At 41.5% G+C, this 18352-nt stretch overlaps 1 protein-coding gene across 1 annotated transcript in view; it reads right to left on the minus strand.

The window, feature by feature from the left end:
* GRM8 (glutamate metabotropic receptor 8) overlaps positions 1–18352 on the minus strand; it is a 438522-nt gene that overhangs the window by 214441 nt on the left and 205729 nt on the right. Inside the window, exons 4-6 of the mRNA XM_038752335.1 lie at positions 14773–14908; positions 14144–14298; positions 12544–12681 (exon numbers count right to left, since the gene is read on the minus strand). Coding sequence (XP_038608263.1) covers positions 12544–12681; positions 14144–14298; positions 14773–14908 — 429 coding nt within the window. The remainder of the gene's footprint in view (positions 1–12543; positions 12682–14143; positions 14299–14772; positions 14909–18352) is intronic.

Raw genomic sequence — 18352 nt, forward strand, 5'->3', positions numbered from 1 at the left:
TAGAATGAATGAATACCCCTCAAACCAAAGTTCTCTGCCACCAAAATCTATGTTTACACCACAGTGGTGACAAATATTGATGAGAAGAAAATGCTGCTTTGGGGAATTAGTCCCAACACTGAAGGCAGCATCCTTTTATGAGATGCCTGACTGCCTCTGTTCTTGGGCTGAATCTGTGGTCGCCTCTAGTTTGTCCTTGCTTTCCCTCCTTCAGCACCATTCCTGGGAACCTCATCTGCCAAAGGTTCTCAACAGGAGAGCTCCCATCCCTTCCATCTCCCCTAACAATGGAATAAGCCCCACTCTTGGCTTTGGGTCCCCTTTCAGAGGAATCAAGCAGCTCTTCACCACCATAGAGCAGGGGTCTGTGTGTCAGAAGAAGTTGGGTTCTAATCCCGACTCCACCACAGAGTGTGCTGTGTGATTTTGGGCAAGTCACTTCACTTCTCTGGGCCTCAGTTCCCTCATCCATAAAATGGGGATTAAGAGTGTGAGCCCCATGTGGGACAGGGACTGTGACCAACCTTCATAACTTGTACCTACCCCAGTGCTTAGAACAGTGTTTGGCACATAGTAAGGGCTTAACAAGTACCATAATTATTACTATTATTATTATTATCCAGCAAGTATGGGGGATAAGAGGGAGGAAGGGAAAATGATGCAGTGGAGCAAGAGAACTGTTGCCAAGCAGAGTGTGTGGGAGCATGTGTTCAGATGTGGTGGCAACAACAGAAAGGAAGGCTATGGTAGCCCCATGGGCTGGGACTAGAGCTAAGGCAAAGAGGCAAGGCCGAAACAATGTGGCAGGCCATCCAATCATCTATCCACCTACATGCCCAGTCTTGTGGTACAGCCACCAACCCCACTCCAGGGTGGGGGGCCAAGGGGGAGACCACCAGGGTTCCTTCAGCTTCCACCGACTCTACTCGCACACAGTTGTATTCTTTCCCAGGGCTAGGCACAGTGCTCTGCATACAGTAATTGCTTGATAAACAATGGAACTACTGCTACCCATGAGCCAAAAACAAAGAACTTCACTGTGTGCCAATCTAGTTCTGAAAAATGACCCAACTCTTTTCATTTGAAAGGGAATTAAGTATGATGAGCCCTAGCTGTCAGGGATCTATGCAGGCAGCTTCATCTCTCATCAATTGCTTGGATTTTTACAATCAGGTTGGAGCATGCACTGTACTGGTATGCAACTTAGGCCCCCCATATCATCCTGGGATTTGTACTCTGAATACCCTGCAATGCTAGAGCCTTTAATCCCATATTCCCTCCTTTGGCCCTTCCTCCTCACCTCATCATTAGAGGGAAGGGGACGGTGTGCAACAGGGTTGTCCAGATACCCAGTGTTTTCAAAAAAATCTTTCATATGATGAGCCTCATTAGTCTGTCTAGCTATTAGCAACATTGCACACTAAGTTCACTGTTCCTGTTTCCATCACAATCCCAGCTAAAAGGACCTCTATCCTAAAACGGGCTATCACTCTGCTCTTTCGCTATCAGATCTGATATCTCAATTCACTACAAGTATACTTCAAATTTCCACTGCAGGTCTGACTAGGAATAGGGGAAAAAAAATTAAAAAAAGATCACGGAAAGATTCCAGCCCTAGCAGGTAGCAAGTCTATTTTCATTGAAAAAGGATTCATTCAATTTTAAAACCATTCCTTCACCCCATCTGGCAAGAAAGCACAAGAGTTTTAAGTAGAGAGATTCTGTCTCTTCTTGTTTTGTTTTTTCTACCCTGATTCTGGCTGACTTCTGTGCTTGTTGTGGCTTTAGATAATACGACCACAATCTGCTGAATCAGCACCGTTGAGCACCAGGTCCTTCCTCGGGGAGTAATGAATGTGGCCATTATCTAACCGTCTGACTAACAATGCTTATTTTCTTCCTGAAAAGGAACTAGATGGGTTGTTGAGAGAGTTGGTGGGACAGGTGGGTTTGTTCTTTAAATCTAAACAAATATGCAATGTAAGCTGACCACAAAATAGAAAGCCAATGCCTTACTGTCTCAAAAAAATATGACCAACCCATGATATAAAGTCCTCACAACCACAAATCTTCTTCTACTTGGGCCAAAGGGGTTTTTTGGGGGTTTTTGTTTTGTCCAAGTCTGGACATTTAATTTGTTTTCTCATATTTATCCTCCATCACAGATCACATCTACAGGAAGTAAATTCCATTAAAGCCTCCCCTCAACTGTTCCAATAAAGTTAAAGCATCTACACTACCAAAGATTTACCATGGAGATCTGCTATGATTTGAAAAAGTAAGATTAAAACCGTTTCAGTGGGGCAATAGAAGCAATCAACTGCTGAAATGTTAATGCTAAAAGGGCCTAGAGAATTCTAACAAAGAATTAATCTGCCCTCAACTACCGCAGTATTTAGAAATGGAAATGTTTCATTTCAAAGACAATGATAAAATGATCTCCTGAGCACTTAGACATTCAATTCTCAGTTGATGATTATCATCCCATTTCCAAAGTCTCAGAATGCTTACATACAAGAAAAAGTTATTCTCTTAGGCTAGTGTTTTTTAGTTTGTAGTTGTATTCTATGAGACAGTAATGAAATACTCTCATCCTTTGAAAATCCCATGAAAATATAATCAACATGGATTTTAAACATCAACCTATGTACTATGGTATTCTATTTTCAGTTACTCCAAATTCCACCTTGTCAGAGCAAATTAAAATGTGTCTAATGTGCATAGGCTTCTCCATGTTTGTAGAATCATTTCCACCACATCTATTTTTAACATTCTAGTCAGTCATTAAAGGCATTTAAAGACAAGATTAGGCTGGCAGAATAGTTAAATAAATTGCCTATCCTACAGAAATTTACTTCTCCTTTAACAGTGAGAGCCCATGCAAGAAGGAATTCTTTTAATTAACATTTCAGTTGCACTTTCCATTTTAGCGCCAACTTTCCTTTCAAAAGACAAAGTAGTCTAATGAATCTGCTTTGGCCGACAACAGTAACCAAATTTAGTAATTCCAACGCCCCAAAGTATTCTTTAATCTCAATTATTTGAGGGAGAATGATTTGAGTTAGAAATGGCTGGATAACGTACTAGTGTAGAGCTGGTCAAAGGTCAGCCTGGGCATGCCAAGTTATGGCCTCTCATGTCTTGGCCTCCCAGGTCAGGAGAGGATTTAGCAATTACCAGTCGGCAGCCAAAACTGAGGGAAGAACATTCTTCACCTGGAAACCTGGGTCTTGTTTCTTCTGTTACACCTTGAACTGTGTTGCTTCCTCCAATACGGTGCTCCCTGCCTCCAGCTAGTCTTCCTATGCTTCCTTCAGCAGCTCCTCAGAAACACCTTCCTGAACTCCCACATCCACCTCTGTATCATAAAGCAAATCCTTCTGGGCTTTATTTATCAGAACAATAATAATAACTGTGGTATTTGTTAAGCACTTACTATGTGCCAAGTAAGTAATGTGGATTTAGTGCTGGGGTAGATACAAGATAAACAGGTGGACCTAGCCCAGCCCCAGTTAGTCAATCAATCATATTTATTGAGTGTTTACTGTGTTTGGACAACTGTACTAAGCACTTGGGAGTGTACCATATGACAGAATTGATAGACATGTTCCCTGCCCACAAGGAATTTAGTCAGTCATTTGAATTTTTTGAGTGATTTCTGTGCGCAGAACACTGTACTAAGGCTTGGGAGAGTACAATATAACAATAAACAGACACATTCCCAGCCCACAATGAGCATACAGTCAAGAGGGGGAAAACAGACATTAATATTGATAAACTACAGATATGTACATAAGTGTTGTGGGGTTGGGAGAGGGGATAAATAAAGGAAGCAACTCAGGGTGTCTAGAATGTAACTTCATTGTGGGCAGGGAATTGTCATATTGTACTCTCCCAAGCATGTAGTAAATAACAGTAATAAATAATGATGGCTTTGTTAAGCGCTTACTACATGCCAAGCACTGTTCTAAGGACTGGGGGGGGATACAAGTAAAGCAGGTTGTCCCACATGGGGCTCACAGTCTTAATCCCCATTTTCCAGATGAGGTAACTGAGGCACAGAGAAGTGAAGTGACTTGCCCAAAGTCACACAGCTGACAAGTGGCAGAGCTGGGATTAGAACCCATGACCTCTGACTCCCGAGCCCATGCTCTTTCCACTGAGTACAGTGTTCTGCACACAGAAAGCGTTCAATAAATTTGATTGTATGAATGAATGAGTGATGCAGAAAGAATTGGGAGAAGAGGAAAGAAAGACTTAGTCAGGGAAGGCCTTTTGGAGCAGATGTACCTTCAATAAGGCTTTAAAGAAGGGAGGGTAATTGTCTTTTGAATATTTACACCCTAGAAGGGTAGCCTGACAAAATAAATTATGGCTATGTGCATGTATTGTGGGTTTGAGGATGGGGTGAAAATCAAGAGCTTAAAGGGTATAAATCCAAGTGCAAAGGTGATGCAGAAGGGAGAGGGATAATGGGGGGAAGTGAGGATTTAATCGGGGAAGGTCTCTTGAAGGGGAGGTGATTTTAAGAAGGGGGCTCTCAGTCTAAGTAGGAGGGAGGACAGGTATTGAATCTCCATTTTACAGGTGATGAAGCTGAGGCACAAGGAGGTGAAATGACTTGCCCAAGTTCACACAGCAGGCAGGTGATGGAGCTGGGACTAGAACCTACAGCTTCTGTGCTCTTTCCACTACACCAGGCTGCTTCCCCTACAGCTAAGGGGTTGTATGGTTGGAGGAGACCACCCTCACCATTCCCAGAGCAGTATGGCCTAGTGGAAACAGAGCAGGACTTGAAATCAGGAGATGTGGGTTCTAACCCTGGCTCTATCATTTCCTTGCTATGTGACCTGGGGTAAGTCACTTAATTTATCTGTACCTCCATTGCCTCATCTATAAAATGGAGATTAGGTATCTATTCTCCATTCCTTTTAGACTGTAAGCTCCTTGTGGATAAAAATTGTACCTACCAATGCTATTGTACTGTACTTTTTCAAATGCTTAATACAGTGTTCTGCATACATTAAGTAATTGATTTAGTAAACTTTTACTTTAAGTGTCTTGCATTTGCAATCTCTATCTTAACATTTGCAATCTCTTTTTGCAGCCACAGGTGCATTATTTGTGTGTTACTTGAAATCAACTAATTAAGTGTCACATTTACACATTTTGATGAGATTGGAAATTATAGTTCCTATATTTTTACTCATGGAGTCACCAGACATTAGATTGGATCACAGCTTCCGCTTCCTTCCCGTTCTTACTGCCTCAAGCTTTTTTCCTTCTTCAGTCTATCTTTCTACTACTACCTGGATCACTTATCTAAAATTCTATTCAGAATGCACCATTCCTCTTAAAAACTTCCAATGGATACTCACTTCTCTCTGAAGCAAGAAAACTCTTCTAAACACTGGATTTTAAGGCTCTCTACCAATTGACTCCTTTTTCATTCTACACTGTAAACTCGTTATGGGCAGGGAAAGTATTTACTAATTCTGTTGTACTGTACTCTTCCAAGTGCTTAGTACAGAGCTCTGCACAAGGTAAGCACTCAATAAATGCCATTAATTGATTATTTCTTTATCCCCTCTCTTCTTCTGTTACCCACCAACCATTCAGTCTTCACTCCTTTCAGACTGTACCTTGCTCCTGTCACTAACACACAGCTCACAGCATTCCTGCTCCAGAGGGAAATTCTCTCCCTCTAAAAATTGCCAAACCATGTCACTGTCCACCTTCAAAACCCCTTAAAAACCACCACTTCCCAAAGGCACCAAAGATTATTCCATCAAATATAAGATGGTGCCTGTTCTTTCCTTAAATATCTCCAGGAACAGAGACTCCACGGGAGGCCTCAATAGCCAGTTCTTGAGTTTTATCACAGGCTAGTCAGGGAATTATATCCCTATGTCTTTCCCACTTCAATTTAATTTCTCTGTCTCTTGTTCAGATAGAGGGTAGATAGGCAGTCATAAGGACCTATGGACCTATATATTGAGGTTACTGTTCAGTTCTTTACATAGGATTCCTGTTCCCTAGGGAAAAAAAAACAAATCTTGGACCCTATGGCTGCTACTGCTATATTTACTATTATCATTAATAAGAATCAATGGACCATTCAAACAAGGTAAATTCATCTTTATTTCATAAGCATCAGTGTCAGCCAAGTTCCCCCAGCCCACTGGATAGACACAAGGTATTAACAACATCTGGTTTGTGATTGAGACCTAATAGCCACTCCAATTACTCTCATATAAAGCACTTAGTTTAGTGCTCTGAACGCAGTAAGCACACCATAGATACTGTGGAAAGGGGATGGGAAAGGGAAGGAGTGTCCTATCATGGATTGCCCAGGATCTGCATATGCTTGGGCTTCAAAACAGGGGTTGCACATGTTCCTCTTTTGGAAGAAAGAAACCCCAAATTACTGTTGCTGTCAGGCAGGACTTGCTTTATTAAAAAAAAATAATAACAATTGTGGTATTTGTTAAGTGCTTACCATGTGCCAGACACTATACTAAGTGCTGGGGTAGATATAGGCAAATCAGGTTGGACAGAGTCCCTGTCCCACATAGGGTTCAGAGTCTTAATCCCTATTTTACAGATGAGGTAATTGAGGAACAGAGAAGTTAAGTGACATGCCCAAGGTCACACAGCAGACAAATGGCAGAGCTGGGGTTAGAATCCAAGTACTTCTGACTCCCGGGCCCGTGCTCTATCCACTAAACTATGCTGCTTCTCTTTATACGATAGGACCCTGCAGTAGGGCAGAGCCATTGGTGCTATTTATAATAATATAATAATGGCATTTATTAAGCGCTTACTATGTGCAAAGCACTGTTCTAAGCGCTGATAAGGATGGCATTTATTAAGTGCTTACTATGTGCCAAGCACTGTTCTAAGCGCTGGGGAGGTTACAAGGAGATCAGGTTGCCCCATGGGGGGCTCACAGTCTTAATCCCCATTTTACAGATGAGGGAACTGAGGCACAGAGAAATTAAGCCACTTGCCCAAAGTCACACAGCTGACAAATGGCAGAGCTAGGATTCGAACCCATGACCCCTGATTCCAAAGCCCCTGCTCTTTCCACTGAGCCATGCGGGTTATCCCCCACTACTACCACTTCAGGCTTTCCATGCCACCTAAGCACTTGGGCATGCACCCCCCAGCCCCACCCCCCTCACCCCAGTAGCATTTATGTACACATCTTTAAACTCTGTTGCTCCACCAAACATGAAATTTCTTTTTGTGTCTATCTCCCTGGCTAAATTATAAGGCCCTTGAGGATAAGAATCATATCTACCAAATTTTTCATACTCTCCCAAAGACTTCATATAATGCTGTGCATAAAAAAGCACTTTATTAATACTGATTGACTGGTTGATAGTAACACTGATGAAGGTCATATCCTCTATAGCGTCAGGGCTGCCAGGGTAACAAGAACAACCCCCAGAGGCTGGATCCTAAAAGAACTAAGGCAGGCCTAAGTAAAATCAGGCAAGATCCCTAAATGAAAACAAAAAGTGCTCTCTAGCCCTCCTGTCTTCTCTGTTTTGTTAGGCTAACAGTGGAATCTGGATTTCTTTCGTGAGTTCTGGATATAGCTCAATATAGCTTAATTTTGTGACGGGTGGTGTAGTAGGGGATGAGGAACTGACACTGGGAAGTGTGATGGAAATTTAGGTGGACAATCAGAGCTCTCTGAGGCAGAAGAGCAGGATTCAACCATTGCCAAATGCTGGAAATGGTAGATTTTCTATCCACTCTGCTCCCCAGGACCCAGAATAACCCTCTTGGGTCACCTTAGTATGGGGCATATGAGGCAATGAATATGAGAGGAGATGTTGGCACTCAGCTGGGCAAGAAGCAAAAAACCCAACTCCTCTCTGTGTTCTCCCCATTAGGCATGAAGTTCCTCAATCACATACAACAGGTCTTATCCATCTTCTGTACATTCTCCAAACACCTAGTATAGTTATCTGCCCACTATATAATTTAATAACTACTACTGATGAGGATGGTGATATCGGGATTTGGAGCAGCTGCATTGATCTTTCTTCTTGTTTTTGGAATTGAATTTGCAATCCATAGGGAGCCAACCAGCTTGCCTATTTCCTGTCCCTATAGGAATTGTCAGAACAGGTGAGGGACAGGGGGGCAATCCAGTCTTCTGTGGTGCACTCAGAGCTCGGAGTAGGGGAGAGAAGAGGAACAAAATGGTGGAACACTTTAGTAACTCAGCAAAAATCCAAAAAGCTCAGGTCTTCCTCCCCTAATCCCCTCAAGGTGACTCGCAATCCCCTTGAGGAAAAGGAGTTAGATCTGAGCCAGACCCTGCATGGCGCCTTTTCTGATTCTTGCATTCTATGTCGGCAAACTCAAATGGAATTGCTGGATCACTGCCCTGGGTTTCCAAGTGCCAGAAGAAGCTAAAAGAAAGAAGGCAAGCTGGCAGTCGGGCCAGGAGGCCCACTAGCAATGTGGGATAGAGGGAAGGATCCAGAGGAACTAGTCACAAGACTCAAAATTAGGGTGTTAGTTAAGGCACAGAAAGGAAGGAAAAAGAGGAGCAGTGGGAAAGAGCACAGGACTGAAAGTCAGGAGGTCTGAATTCTAGTCTCGGTTTGGCAGTTGGCCTCCCACCTAATCTTGGAAAAGTCATTTAACATCCTGTGCCTCAGTTTCTTCATCTGTAAAATGGAGATAAACTGCCTGCTCTTCCTCCTAGATTGGGAACCCTGTGTGGGACAGGGATTGGGTCCAATCTGGTTATTGTATGTTTGCCCCAGCACTAAACACAGTGCTTGGGAATAGGTAAGTGCTTCATAAATACCACCATGGATGTAAAATAATCATTAGGAAGGAAAGGTGAGGAAGGAGGTAGAGGGCTTGTGTTTATGCATTGAGGATTAGTAGGTTCAAGGGATAATGGGAAAAGAGAGAGTGGGTGTATGAAGACTGTACAGAAGTTGGGGGTGGGGGTGGGGTCAATGAGAAAATGTAGGGGATGGAAGGAGGGCCACAGAAAGCCCAATGAGTGTTCTGGAGGAGGAAGCAGAGGAGAAAAGTATGTAGGTGGAGTTCAGGTACATAGGGGTGCAGTTCAAAACTAACAGCCCCCACTGATAACAAGGTAGGAGATTGTAAAAAGAGAAAAAAATAAAAAAGCATCTTTTCACTGAAAACCAGGGCAATTTATTTGAGAGGATTAAGTAGCAGTAGCTGGCAGGAGCTCAGTAGCTCTCAGATGCAATGATCTCTTAATAAACAACTTCTACAATGGGTGGAATTACCAAACCTGGAAATAGCCCAGGATGCCAGAGGAAACCGTCTTGACTGTTTCCTGAAGTCATGTGGAAATACAAAGTTTCAATGTGCCAAGGTTCTACAAACCACATTCATTTCCTCATCAAATGTATGGCAACTAGTTTGCTGAACTAGACTTTGCAGACATCACAGGTCTGAAGAGATCAATTTCTAGACCACAGTAGTTTCTGGGCCATCGGTAATGAAGTCAGTTTTCAGCTGTTAGACACATATTTTCATCAGCCTTGTATTCACACTCCTCTACACAGTTTCATCATTAGCAGGTTAGATGACCGCTTTCTTGCCTTAAAATGTGAATGTAAACCTTGGTGTGGGTTTCAGTTTGAGGTACTCCCCCTTTAATACACCTGGAGAAACTTTTCAATGCCATTAAAAGTAAATAATCAAGGATTTCTTAGCATTTTTTCATCCTCCATTCCTGACTGAATGGTGAAATATCAGATTCAGGTTAATTCATCTATTTTTGGTTACCAAAATAATGTCCCAAACTCCTCATCTTCTTTGAAGAACACTGATGCAGCATTGCCTTGTGGATACAGCCTAGGACTTTCCAATCCCAGCTCCCCTACTTGCTAGCTCTGTGCCTTTAAGCTAGTCATAACTTGTCTGTGCCTCAGTTTCCTCATCTCATCTCAATCATGGGGAGTGAATACCTATTTCCTCTCTCCCTTAGACTGTGAGCCCCATTTGGTTCAGGGACTGAGACGGATCTGAGTGTAGTTTATCTACTCCAGCGCTTAACACAGAGCTTGGCAATGTAGTAAATACTTAACAATTGTCACGATTATTCCTTCCCAAATGCTCTTCTCCACTTAACTTTCTCATTATAGTTGACACCAATGCCTTCCTTCCCTTCTCTGAGTTCTAGACTGTGAGCCTGTTGTTGGGTAGGGACCGTCTCTATATGCTGCCGACTTGTACTTACCAAGCACTTAGTACAGTGCTCTGCACACAGTAAGTGCTCAATAAATACAACTGAATGAATGAATGAAGCCTGCAACCTTGATATTTTTCTTGACATCTTCCCCTCTTTCAAACCCCATATTCAATCTGTTGCCAAATACTGTCAAGTTTTCCTTCAGAACATGTTCAGTTTCCATTACTTCCATGGCATCCAAATGACCCCTATGTTGGCCTAGACACTTGTGATATCCACTACTGCATCAGCTTCCTCTCTAACCTTCCTGTCTTCAGTTTCTTGTCCCTCTCCTGTCCATTCTTCATTCTGCTGCCTGGATTGTTTTTTCTAAAATTAGATTTTCATCTCTCCACTCAAAATCATCCAATTGTTGCTCATTCCTCTCTGAATTAAGCAGAAACGTCTATGGGCCTTAAGACACTCAATCAGCTCTGTCCTTCCTACCTACCCATTCTCTTCTCCCAGTATACCCCAGCTCACGCTCTTCATTCCTCTCCGGCTAATTTACTCTCCTTCCCATTTCTCCTGGCAAAGACCTCTTGCTCATACCTTCCCTCTTGGCTGGAACTCCATCCTAATTTTAAATCTAAGAGACCTCAACTCTCCCATCTTCAAAGCCCTTCTGAAATCACATCTCCAAGAGGCCTTTCCTGACTAATCTATACTTTCTCTAGGTTATAACTGCACCACCTATTGGTGTATACACAGATTCCCTTAGTACCTATATACACAGCTTACATTCCCTTTTATTTAAATACTTATGTACACTTCCCTCTTCCACTGGTCTGTAAATTATTTTAGTGACTGTATCCCCAGGTAGGTTACAAACTCCTTATGGGGAAGAATCATATCTTAGTTATTGTATTTTCCCGATTGATTGATTAGCTACCATGATGGGATCTGCATGAAAAACTACATACAAATAAAGTTACCTTCAAGAATTTCTACCATAGTACTTCAATGAAATAGTATTTTTGCTACACTCTAAAGAGTCTATAATCTCCAGTAATGTTTCAATTTTGGGCTGCCTTTTTCTAATCTCAGGTTCACATTGCTTGTGTCCCCTTGGAGGCCAAATATGAGTTCGGTGTCTATGCTCTGTTGTCACTAGTGCACCAGATACTTTGGCAACCTGGTTCAAGAATCACAAAACCCATGACGTATTTCTAGACTGCAAGCTTTTTGGGGCAGGGAACGTGTATGTTAAACGTATTTCTAGACTGCAAGCTTTTTGGGGCAGGGAACGTGTATGTTAATTCTATTGTCTTGCACTCTCCCAAGTTCTTAGTACAAAGCTCTGCACATAGTAAGTGTTCAATAAATACCACTGACTGAATGACTGCAGTCAAATCCACCCCCTACTCATTGACCAATGCTAGGTGACACAAGAGCTGAGTCAAATCTGTCAGTGCAGACACTTTGCTCCTGAGGGAGAGAGGGATGGTATAAGGGGTGGAACTCCTTGCCAAGTCAAACAATCAATTAATGGCATTTATTGAGCACTTACTGTGTACTAAGAGCTAGGGAGAGTACAATACAATATAGTTGGTAGCCACGATTCCTGGTCTCAAGCGGCTCACAGTCTAGTGGAGGCAATAGCTTAATTCCTAAAACCATCTAGGCTTCTCTCCCCCACCCCGTCCCGCCCCCCCATGACATTGTTGGGTAGCGATTGTCTCTATCTGTTGCCGAATTGTACTTTCCAATCACTTAGTACAGTGCTCTGTACACAGTAAGCACTCATTAAATACGATTGAATGAATAATGAAAGATCATGGGACTGGGAATCAGGAGATCTAAGTTCTATGCTTTTGCACCAGCATGCTGTGTGACCTTGGGCAACTTGCTTCCCATCTCTGAACCTACCTTTCTTCAATGATAAAATGGTAAACATCTTTTCTCCCTCCCTCCTCTTACTCTGACACAATCATTCTTCCATGAAAAGCTTACAGTCTGATCATTTGGTATCAGTCCAGCCTTTTATGACTGTACTTTGGCACTTAGTATTTAATAAATACCTTAACAATGAATTTATGTCCCATTTATGCACTCATTCAAGCAGGGCAAAGGGACCTCTGAAAGCACAAACCTGGAACAATTACTGCCCTATCCTAGAAAAGGCCCTGACTGGAGGAAACTTAATAGTGTACTTGAAACATTCCTATCACTGATACCCGTGTATTCTGACGTCTAGATTCAGGTGGCTGAATGAAATCCACTTGGAAGAAGAATAATTTACACATTTCTCATTGGATGAGGTATGGAAATAGAAGAAAACATTTCACAGAAGAGGCTACCTGTGCATTTCTTGACATGACTGTTTCTTTTCCCGTGTGATCCTAATTTGCATCCAAAATTCTCCTCCCAGAATTCTGCAAACCACACATTTCTTCGGTTGTTGGCAAGAGTACGGCTTCTAAAGTATCGATCAAATCCTGCATTGGAGAAGCCAAGAAAGATGTGAAAATGCATTTTTCAATGCTGCAAATCAAAGCCCAATTTAACACCCAAAGGAGGAACAATTTGAATAAAACAATAACTTTTTAAAATCTGGGTTTTCTATTCTGTTCCAAACAGAGGGATCAATGTAGTCTACTAAAACTGCACATTATCACCATGCTCACTAGTGCAAGCAAAGTTTGGGCTGTGGCTAAGTAATAAATTTCATGAAAAACTGAAAATGCACCCTACATTACTTATCGTACAACCCCCACCCAACACATTATCACTAGGACGCTGGCGAGTTTGGGAATGACTAGTAAAAATTTGGGGAACTATTATTCTTTAAAAATCTAACAGTGAGTCTGATTAACTTCTCATATATAATCATTTAATTACATAATAGTAATGATATGGTCCTCACACATAAAAACAGGTCTAGCAATCACCTTTAATTGGGGATTACTTGCATTATTTATTTTGGATTGGTCAATGATATTCAGCCAGACTTAAAAACCATGTTCTTCAAGACTTCAGGAAAAAAATTGTGGATTGTTCCTATTAAAGCATTATTTTATCCCTTTTACTGTTGATCTCTATGGACCGTTAACCCTGTTTATCCCTGACAATTAAGACTAGGTAATTGCACCAATGAAGGATTGCATCAACTTTGTTAAAGATAAAGCAGGATGGCAAGTCACAGGGCTGACTTTCTGAAATCCAGTCCTGATATTTGCCATTAATAGGGACCAAATACACTGGTTGGTAAAACAAAGACGCATGGCCAAATGGTTAGAACACAAGTCTGGGAGTCAAAAGGATCTGGGTTCTAATCCCTGCTTCACCACTTTGGTGCTGGGTGACTTTGGGCTAGGGGCTTAACTTCTCTGTGCCTCAGTTACCTCATCTATCAAATAGGGATTAAATCCTACAATCTTGTGCATAGTACTGTGAGCCTCATGAGGGACATAGACTGTTTCCAACCTGACTAGCTTGTATCTACCCCAACGCTTAGTATAGTGCCAGGCACATAGTAAGTGCTTATTAAACACCATAAAAAAGATGCTTCATGGGAACCTGTTTCCCTCCAACAGGAATTAGTTTGCAGTACATTAACTTATGTGAACCAGTTAAAGGTTTCCTCAAACATTTGTTAGTTGTTGGGATGTCATGTCCTAAATTCACTCCTAAATGATGGTGTTAAACTTACATGAAATAACATAGCTTCCAAGGAGCTCTAATTAAAAAACCAGGAACTATTTTATTAAGGCTCCAGTTTATTAAAAGTTGAAGAAACAAGGCAAGTGCAGTAAAGTAATGTGCCCTAAGTCACCTAGTAAATGATGACAAAAATTCACGCTACTCAGGTTTCAGAATCTCTGGGAGTTCCAACTAATCCTCAACACAAATGAATAAAACATGCTTTGGATTGACATGAGTGTTAATATGTGCTCTCACCATCAATTGAAGCTCTTTTAGGGAGAATAGTAACAGCCCCTTCAGCAATCTCTTCTTGTTGATAAACGGGTGAAATTTTTGAACCCCAACTATCTGAACCTATCCAGAGAAAATGGCCTGTTTGATTCATCTTTTTGGCTGCTTCCAATATCCGCCTGTAAGAAAGCAAACAAATAAAACCCTCAGAATTTGCCAAGATATGCCACCAATGAGCAGTAGAACATTGGCTCAACTGACTTGTACACACAAAGTAGGGCCAATGTTAGCTAATTAGTCAATTATTTCACACACTAACTCGCAATTCCAAAAAGAAATAGGTCAATTAGACCTATTCTTAACCTTAACCCCATCATCCTATCATTCTATTTGTTTCATCTTTTTCAATCGCCTGGTATAATCTTTAGTACCTCTGAATTAGTTGTGGAAAATATCACTGGGTCTGTGTAGCAACAAAGCCTAATATGTCATATAAGTGCAAGAAAATTTTCCTCAGCATAAACCCCACAATAATTTATACTGGAGTTGAATTAAGTTGGAAAAGAGAGTATGTGCCAAGATAAAAATAAAATAAAGCCTGATATTCTACTAGGAGCAAGCTTATTTTACCCAAGAAATAAGGAGACAAGCACCTAATGTCATCCTCATTTGCAAACATGATCACTGCTCTGGCATTAGGAAATTCCAGCAAGCGTCTGATGATTTTGTCAAATTCTCCAGACCTGGGTTCACGTGGGATTTTTAGGGATTGAGCAATACAAACACCACCTGCAGGAAAAAAAAGAAATGGCAATTCAGATGAAGTTCCTACTTCTTAATTCAATTCATGATTTCATTAAACCCAACAAAGCACCTGCTACGAAAGAAACGATTCAGCAAAGGGACACTGAGTTTTAAATTTCCACTTCTCTCACCTACAAAAAGAAATGCAAACCAAAACACACATATGATGAAAAGAACACTTTACCTGACAGCAGGTTACCTTTCCTAATTCAAAAAATTCCAGGCTCTCTTTACTAACAATAATAATAATAATAATAATAATAATAATAATAATAATGGCATTTGTTAAGGGCTTACTATGTGCCAAGCACTGTTCTAAGAAAGGTAGGGTGAAGGGTGTCAAGAGTTAAGGAAAGGAAGGACAAAATGAGCAGACACTCTTTGAGGTTGAGACTTTATCTTATATAATATCCGTCTTCTCTGCTAGATTGTAAGGTCCATGGGAGCAAGGATCGTGTCTATTCACTCTATTGTACTTTTCCAAGAGCTAAGTACAGTGCTCTGCACAGCGTGAGTCCTTAATAATTGACTGATTGATCTTCCTACTAAAAGCGTTTGCCCACCTCTTTTTGACTGGAGACATTTATTTGACCCTTGACAATGTGTGGATTTTTTTTCACCGCCCCCATATTAAACTGCGGTACTGAGGCAGACCTCCTGTACATTCCTTCCAAAATATTATTTTGAGACTGCAGACATTAGACACTAAAACTGTAACCTGATCTTAGAAACATACACTGGCCTTTCCAAACTATTATAGCATTTTAAATTAAATCACTTTAATTCAGGTGCTTAAATTATTTAAGGACTCAATTAAAAACACCCTGAATACTGAATTATATTCTGAAACCATTATCTACTAAATAGTTACTGAGATCAGGTCTACATGGCTAAGAAGCACAGTTTCCTGATGAACTCAGACAGTTCAGACTGAGGTAAATTTATTAGCCTGGAAAGACCAGATAGAGAGCCTACAGTGCCTGAATTCACCACTTCATTACTCTAAAATCTGTTTTGCCATGGATATTCAGTTCAAGTCCAATATGTATTTTCCTGGAAAGGGAAACCATACACCTTCCCATTAAAAAGTGTACTTAGGATTATAACAGATTGAAGTTGTTGCATTTGAATTTAATGCCAGACTCTGATATCAATCCACTGAATTTTATTATTGTAAATCACTCAAACCATCTGTCTCCCCAAATCTAAATTTGTAAAGTGAGATTAGAATTTGTTCTCTGAGTCTTTTTGAGAGACTCATGAAAAAATTAATGTCTATTTATTTTACCCCCCTCAAAATCCATCATATTTGCCAGAATCATGGATGGACATGCTGCCTTCTTCCAACTCCTACCAAATTCTTATCACATGCCAGGCTTTCATGCATTTGAGAGATGCCCTGCGGGCTGGATTTGGCAGCTGTTCTGCTCCATCAGATTGTTGAGAATGGCCACACATCACCTCATTTCACCCTCAAACAGTACTCCTCAGAGGTTCATGTCCCAGCCTTTGCCACCCATTTGCTCAGCGGCAGGAGCAAGAAGAAAAACTTGACATGAGAAAATCGATCCAATAAGTGGATGGAGAGGAGTTGAAACAGGGGACCTTAATGCCATTCCTCTACATACACCCCAGGAGTACCCTTCCCTAAATCAAGGCCACTTCATTTCTGAAGTTGAACCCAGGCCCACAGTCAGATTGAAGACAGGAGAAGGTTTGAGAAGCAACACTACTAGAGCTAAAGGGAGACGTGCTCTTTTCCTGCCCCTTTGGTTTGGCTCCCTGAGTGACCACCCCATCTGCACTACCATAGTTACAGCCTGGTGAGCAGGCATTCCCCCCTACACTTTCATATTATGGAAACCTGAAAAGGGCTCCCATCTGTGGGCCCACTCTTTGGCCCACAGATTGGAAAATCAGCCAGTCAGATGTTGGTTGGCACCATGAGTCCTAGCAAATATCCTCCATTAATAAACTAGTTAAGGTCAAGCAAAAACTCCTCACTCTCAGCTTCAAGGCTCCCCATCACCTCGCCCCCTCCTACCTCACCTCCTTTCTCTCCTTCTACAGCCCAGCCCGCACCCTCCGCTCCTCTGCCGCTAACCTCCTCACTGTGCCTCATTCTCGCCTGTCCCGCCATCGACCCCCGGCCCACGTCCTTCCTCTGGCCTGGAATGCCCTCTCTCCACACATCCGCCAAGCTAGCTGTCTTCCTCTCTTCAAAGCCCTACTGAGAGCTCACCTCCTCCAGGGGCCTTCTCAGACTGAGCCCCCTTTTTCCTCTTCTCCTCCCCATCCCCACTGCCCTACCTCCTTCCCCTCCCCACAGCACTTGTATATATTTGTACAGATTTATTACTCTATTTTATTTGTACATTTATACTATTCTATTTATTTTGTTAATTATATGCATATAGCTTTAATTCTATTTATTCTGACTATTTTGACACCTGTCTACATGTTTTGTTGTCTGTCTCCCCCTTCGAGACTGTGAGCCCGTTACTGGGTAGGGACTGTCTCTATATGTTGCTGACTTGTAATTCCCAAGCACTTAGTACAGTGCTCTGCACCCAGTAAGCACTCAACAAATGCAACTGAATGAATGAATGGTACCTGTTCCCTCTTCATGAGTTCCCACAGATGAGCTGCAGGTTCCCCAGAACTCTGGCCTCTTTGAGGAGAGATTTCCAAATCCAGGTAATTTCCACATGTCAAAGGAAACAAGTGTGCACATTTCTCCTATAACATGGCACTGTGTGAAAATACAATGTGTCCTGTAAGACTCTGCCTTTCCAATGCTGCATGCATGGGCATATACCATTTCTTCCATTGCAACAGTATGCAGTTTCCAAACAGACTCATGTTGGCAAGCATTTCCTATTTCCCTAACAAAGTTCTGGCCAAAACGTGTCATTAAAACCCGCATTATGGAAGAAATTGTGACTGCAACCAGCTGATATAGAAATGGAACTAGAAGACCCCATTTTAAATGAAAAAAGACTAGTTCAGGACCTAGTTTTGATTCTAAAGATGTAATTTCTTCTGAACTTTATGGGAAGGAAATCTTTACACATATACACCAAAGTTCTAGCTGTGACTGAGCTGTTGTGAATATCATTATTGAGACTACATTATTTGCACAGCATTGTTACTGGGGATAACATTTTTAAAATACAAAGACACATTTATTTATCATGTATCACACAAGTTTGGAATTTCAGCCAAATTTTAGTTTATGATATTCTTAAAGAGTACTTATTTAACTCACTACAATCATGAGTGAAGAGGGACTTAGGTCTCTGCTAAATATTTGTGAGTTAGAGTAAAACAGAGTGAATTCTGTAGGAGAATGCTTCCAGACCCAAATTGGTCCAGATGGTTTAGACTTTGGAGGGCAGTACTTCAATCCAAAAATGACACTGATCATTG

Source organism: Tachyglossus aculeatus, chromosome 10 (assembly GCF_015852505.1).
Source record: "Tachyglossus aculeatus isolate mTacAcu1 chromosome 10, mTacAcu1.pri, whole genome shotgun sequence".
Classification (NCBI taxonomy): domain Eukaryota; kingdom Metazoa; phylum Chordata; class Mammalia; order Monotremata; family Tachyglossidae; genus Tachyglossus; species Tachyglossus aculeatus.